Source organism: Haliotis asinina, chromosome 3 (genome assembly GCF_037392515.1).
Source record: "Haliotis asinina isolate JCU_RB_2024 chromosome 3, JCU_Hal_asi_v2, whole genome shotgun sequence".
NCBI classification, from domain to species: Eukaryota; Metazoa; Mollusca; class Gastropoda; order Lepetellida; family Haliotidae; genus Haliotis; species Haliotis asinina.
Window position 1 is genome coordinate 35,546,602 of NC_090282.1, and position 5,773 is coordinate 35,552,374.

Sequence of the window (5,773 nt, forward strand, 5' to 3'; positions counted from 1 at the left end):
ACAACAATTAAACAATCAACATTTGGTCATACTTACCGGTTATTCGAGGGACGGATTCAATGAGGACAGCCATCGAGAGCAAGAGAAGAAACCACTTCATCCCGGCGATCATCATGACGAATGCGGTGTCTGGAAAAACACCTACAACATTCCCAGGTGAAACCCGGATGTTTGCTCTGAAGTTACAGAGTGCACTCGCGTTGGACCAGCTGACTGAATGCACGGTTGTAATATAATTCGATTGTGTGCGTGATGTTAATTAGCAAGGACCTCCATGGTACAATTTGATATTTTTCACAGTTCTCAGCCATTTAGTTAGCATTGCCTTATTGTTTCTGTTTAAAGAGAGCGAGTGAATGAGTCAGGGTTTCAGTCAGTATACCACGAGCAATATCATGATGGGGACACCAGAAATGGACTTCACTCATTGTATCCATGTAGGGAGTCGAACCCGGGTTTCCGGCGTTACGAGCCTACGATTTAACGACTAGGCTACCCCACCGTCCCTACTATGAAACATTTCTTTTTCGGTGTCACAGAATTTGATAGATACCACACGAAGCTATTATTTGCGAATCAAAGTCCATGCTGGTGGTATTGTACAGTTTCTATGTTTCCAAGTAGGTATCCACTGTGTTGGACTAGTTATTGTGATTGGGATCGGCATGGTTGCCAAACACAATACATACCATACAATGGATGAATAACACGTAGTTTTAGGCGTACAAATTGAATGAATCCTTAGAAAACCTAAACGATATAATATGTACGATATCTAATCTTTATGTAACAATATCAGTTCATTGGATGTTATATACAGTTGGCACATGTTTATTTCTCTTTCAATACGATCATATATTCGTTTGTCTCCTTTTTCAAAAAGATGAGCATCCTAACATTTTTTTTATCAGTCTGTCTGTTTGAATATCTGTCCGTCCTTCTGTCAGTTAATGTGAGTGTGTGCACGCATGCACGCACGCGAGCACACATGATGGATAGATGCACGTGTGTAAGGTGTGTTATCAAGCATAAACCTTTATGAATAACTTCTTGTTCAGTACATAGAGCGATGTTTTTGAACAGATTGTATTTGTCGTTGAAAGGCCCCCAAACCTATCAACCTGTTTTAAGAGCAAGATTTCTCAGAAAGTAATCAAGAAGTACACCCAAATGTGAACGAAATCTACTCTAATCTAAGTTCCCGACATTTTCCCATAGAGGAAATTAGACCTCCGCTTCTTTGTCACATTCTGTTACTCCGACTAATTGTGAATCAGCTATTGTTGAAAAATACTTCCGTGCGAAACTTCCCAACAAGCTGCCAATGAGGGCGTGCATCTCTTGAAGTAGACAGACTATTTAAGTGAGAAGTGAATCTGAACACAGCATATTGTTGCCATTGTATTGTAACAGGACATTGACTCCAGCCACACAAGATTTATCCACAGTCAGTTACCAGGGTGAGTACATGCTTCTCAGACAAGGTGTTACAAGGATGTGCTTGTTTACTGTTCTTAGGCTGGGTCTTTGCAAACATCCACTGATCGGTCAATGGTTGACACTTGTTGTATCCTCAACCAGAACTGTTACTGGTGCTCCAAGGTTCAGCTTGACTCCCAGCTGACCTAACCCGAGGTGACATACTAGCATGGCAAGAATATACGCTAGGATAAAGGCAGCTTCATCCGCAGCTCACGCACTCTCATTGCATTCGGGGCCATGGGTGCCTAATCAAATCGTCCGCCCGCCACGCTGAAGACCCTGGTTCGATTCCCCACATGGATACAATGTGTCAAGCTCAGTTCTGGTGTCCATCGCCGTGATATTGCTGGAATATTGCTAAATACTGCGTAAAAGCCATACTCATTGTATTCGAAGTGGTTCAGGTGTTAGGGAGTGAACTATTGCCAAGTCTGCTAAGAACCATTGTTTAGCTTGGTAAATACACACCGATTAAATCATGTAAAATGTACAAATGCCCATCTGACTAGGGAGTGAAGTCTATAAATACCAGCCTTTCATTCATTTACAGACTCATAATTTAAAACAAAAAGACAAACCCCGTCTACATCTTGATACGAGCACTGTCCCCGAATCTTTCCAACAGTATAATTCTGTCATGTACAGAAACAAACAGAAGTTCAAATGAAAAATAATAAGGTTTAAGTGATTCTAATATTTGAAATCAGAACTAACGCTGATACCTTGCGTCTGGTAACGTTTGGTGGTGTGAGGAATTCCTACACACCAGACATGACATTTTTCATTTGCATAAAGCTTGCGTGGCTGTTCTTCCTTTAGTTTGGAAACGGTTGGAAGCCAGTTGGACACGGAAGATGTTCAAAGTCACATTACGATTTGCAGACAAGGCGAGTGTCCTGGTGCACATACGCTTTCTGTCCTTTCCCCCCATCACACCCAGCCTTGATATTCTTAACGTGGCACTGGCTATACAGAGAGGTAATATGCTACAAACAAACACCCTAAAACTGGATAGTCATATGTAACCTTAATGGTGGTGAGGTCATTTATACTCTGAGATAAATGCAGCTTTGTGTGTGCTTATTGGGTTTGCTAAACAACATGTCAGAACATGCAGTGAAGCAACGTTATGAAAAAAAAACATTGTCAAAAACAGCGGAAAACAACGGTGCTGAAACACACCGGTACTATTTTTGATTCAAATGTACAAACTCAACAGCCTAGTGCACGTGGAGGACAGACTATGAACTTTTACGGCGTCCTCATACTTTTCGTTTGTAATATATATGAATATGATTCTTTTTAGGAATATTGACGTCATCACTCTACCAACTCATGTGACAGACTTTACCTTTGGAAGAGTTAGTGAGTGAGTGAGTTAGTTAGTTTTACGCCGCACTCAGCAATATTCTACTCATATGGTGGCGGTCTGTAAACAATCAAGCCTGGGAACTGGGGATCGATGACACGTGTCAACCAAGTCAGCGAGCCTGACCAATAGATCCCGTTAGTCGCCTCTTACGACAAGACGACAAGCATAGTCGCCTTTTATGGCAAGCATGGGTTGCTGAAGGCCTGTTCTACCCCGGACCTTCACTGGTTGGGCTAGGAAGTGAGTGAGTGAGTGAATGAGTTTGGTTTTAAGCCGCTTTTACGAATATTCCAACGACATCACCTCGGGGGACACCAGAAAATGGGCCTCACACATTGTACCCATGTGGGGAATCGAACCCGGGTCTTCGGCGTGAGGAGCGGGAGCTTTAACCATCGCCCCACAATGCTTATGAGAAAACAGCATTTTAAGGCGCCAGTGAATGACGAACACATAAAGGCAAATGCAATAACACATTAAACGCGTCTTCTGTAATATTTGCCCTGTATATGAACAAGTTTAAGCTGAATTAAATATTCTGTTGTGTTTAGGGAGGAGTTACTACCAGCAGAGCAGGTTTCTGTTAATGCCGTACTAAAAAAAAGTCTGATTGTTCCGACGTGTGACGGGTCGCGAGTTCTGGGTTTTGCTTCCTGATCATGTGATCAGGGGAAACTCCTTTCAGTTTTGTTTCTGGAGAAACCCACTTTAATGTCCAAGTATATAATGGTCACAGGTTTCCCTTACATTGTGTAGGCGTTATGAATGCCTAAAGCAGTCTGAACGTTACAATTACGTATTGTGAGGTCTGGTTGTCTGTATTTGTGACAACCTAAATATATCTTAATATGGGGGCGTGGCGTAATTAGCACGACAAGCTGATTAGTTATATCCACCGGTCTAAAACATTTGAGATCTGTAATTGTGGCAACCTAAATGAATCTTAAAAGCACGAACGTAGAGGCGTGGCGTAGCACTACAAGCTGACGGGGTAAATCTATCTGTAGGGGATAGATATACACACTTAACAATGTGATAGGTGAAGAAACACTTTGCATTGTCGAGGACGTTTGCGGAAAGCAACGATAATGAATCTTGAGTGACTGCATGAGAACGGATGCTCAGGGCTTAGGAAGCGGGATCACGCGTGTGGTGATCTCACTCAGGATACCCATTCATGGAACTGTTCTGCATAAAGTCCCCGCTATGATTTGACAGATATGGATTAGGGGCAAACAAACGTGATGTACGTGACGTTTTCGTTATTTTCAGCGAGACATTTGCATTAACGACGTATGAAAGTTGTAGATACCCACGAGACTTGCTAGGGCACATATACTCGCTTCACACTGTTTTACAATACAGTAAGTACACAATCGATATACTTTACGTTTGGTAAAGATTTTGATTTTGGCGAGATGTTGCTTTGCATTGACACCATGCACCCCGATCCTCCTATGTACATATATATATTACGATCAAGGGTTTTTAGCGCATTAACTGATGCTTGCATGTAGGTGTGTGCGTGCATGCATGTATGCGTGTGTGTGCACGAATGTATATGCATATAAATACGTTTTTTTTATATATTTATTACATTCATGCCCTAGCGTACAAGCTTTTCATGACTTTTAACCAGTTTGAGTTACGCAAAAGTAATACTATTCTTTTATTAACAGATTGCCCATCATGTCAGCAGACGCAAACACATCCAACCATGAAGCGATCTTAGAACAGCGAGATGACAGTTATGCAGTACAGGTTCTACCAGCCATCTTGATCCTCGCTGTCCTCATGTTAGTGGGCGTTGTTGGTAACTCACTCGTGTGTTACGTCTACCTCGTCAAACTCAAGCCCAATGTCGTCACTTACTTTATTTCCTCACTGGCCTTTCTGGATTTACTAAACTGTGTCATCAGCATTCCATACGAAATCGCGGTAATGAGATATAATTACACATTTGGCACGTCAGCCGCCTGCATGGTAGTGCCTGTGATGATCTACTTTATATCCATAACGTCAGCATTCGTCCTTGTGGCGGTAGCCGTCGACCGATTCCGGAAGATTTGCAAACCACTCAAGATGCAGGTAACTACATTTATGGCAAAGGTTGTTGTCTTTGGCTGCTGTGCTGGAGGTGGTGTAGTTTCAGTTCCTATCATCATCCTGTACGGACCAAGCACCATTACAACACATGACTTCATCAACGGTTCAAGATGCAGCGTTGCGGATGAATACAAAGGAACTATTTTTCAAATAGTCTACCACGGCATAGAGTTCCTCATCTTCGTCATGTGCACAGCGTCTTTAATTGTTCTGTATGCGTTCATATGGCGACAGCTTGCACGTCAAAGACGGTTCAAGAATCATATGTCTTCACCAAGAAAAAGTAACGCCTCTGCGCCAACAAAAGATATTGAGAGTACAACAAGCGAAACGTCGTCAACATGCGAGACTGGGTGTGGTGTATTATCAATGCCCAAAGAACAATTAATTGATCAAAATATTGGTGTTTCTGTTTTGTCGTGTTCTCCCACTGACGAGTCATCGAAAGACGATGAAGATACAGAACAGTGCAGAAAAGGGACGAGTCCACATCGCATGTCAACATCGATCTACAGACGTAATACGATAACCTCGCCGCAGAGCATAAGAGCGCGTAAGACGACAATGATGTTGTTTATGATCACGTTGGTGTTTGTGTTGAGTTTTCTACCGCACCTTGCAATAATGGCGGCTGCTGCTAACAACAAAGATCTCTACAGTAGTCTGCAGGGGGCACAGATAGCAGCGTATAACTTGTTTGAGAGATCCTATCTGTTTAACAGTGCCTTCAACCCAATAATCTACAGCTTTTTCAGCGACAAGTTTCGGAGAGAGCTGAAGATCATATTTGGGAGACGTTGAAATATCGGAACG

General features: G+C 42.4%; 1 protein-coding gene across 3 annotated transcripts; it reads left to right on the top strand.

Moving 5' to 3' along the window:
* The first annotated feature begins 1,417 nt into the window (after positions 1-1,417).
* On the top strand, positions 1,418-5,773 carry LOC137276771 (orexin/Hypocretin receptor type 1-like). Of its 3 annotated transcripts, none has more exons than XM_067808412.1 (2): positions 1,418-1,460; positions 4,534-5,773. In XM_067808412.1, the coding sequence occupies exon 2, from the start codon at positions 4,544-4,546 to the stop codon at positions 5,759-5,761; it is 1,218 nt and encodes a 405-aa protein (XP_067664513.1). In that variant the 5' UTR covers positions 1,418-1,460; positions 4,534-4,543; the 3' UTR covers positions 5,762-5,773. The 3 variants fall into 3 exon arrangements, with proteins under 3 accessions (XP_067664513.1, XP_067664514.1, XP_067664515.1); XM_067808413.1 differs by lacking the exon at positions 1,418-1,460 and adding an exon at positions 4,052-4,100; XM_067808414.1 differs by lacking the exon at positions 1,418-1,460 and adding an exon at positions 4,196-4,218.

Coding starts and splice junctions, on each gene's coding strand:
- LOC137276771 (XM_067808412.1), top strand. CDS start 4,544: ATGTCAGCAGACGCAAACACATCCAACCATGAAGCGATCTTAGAACAG.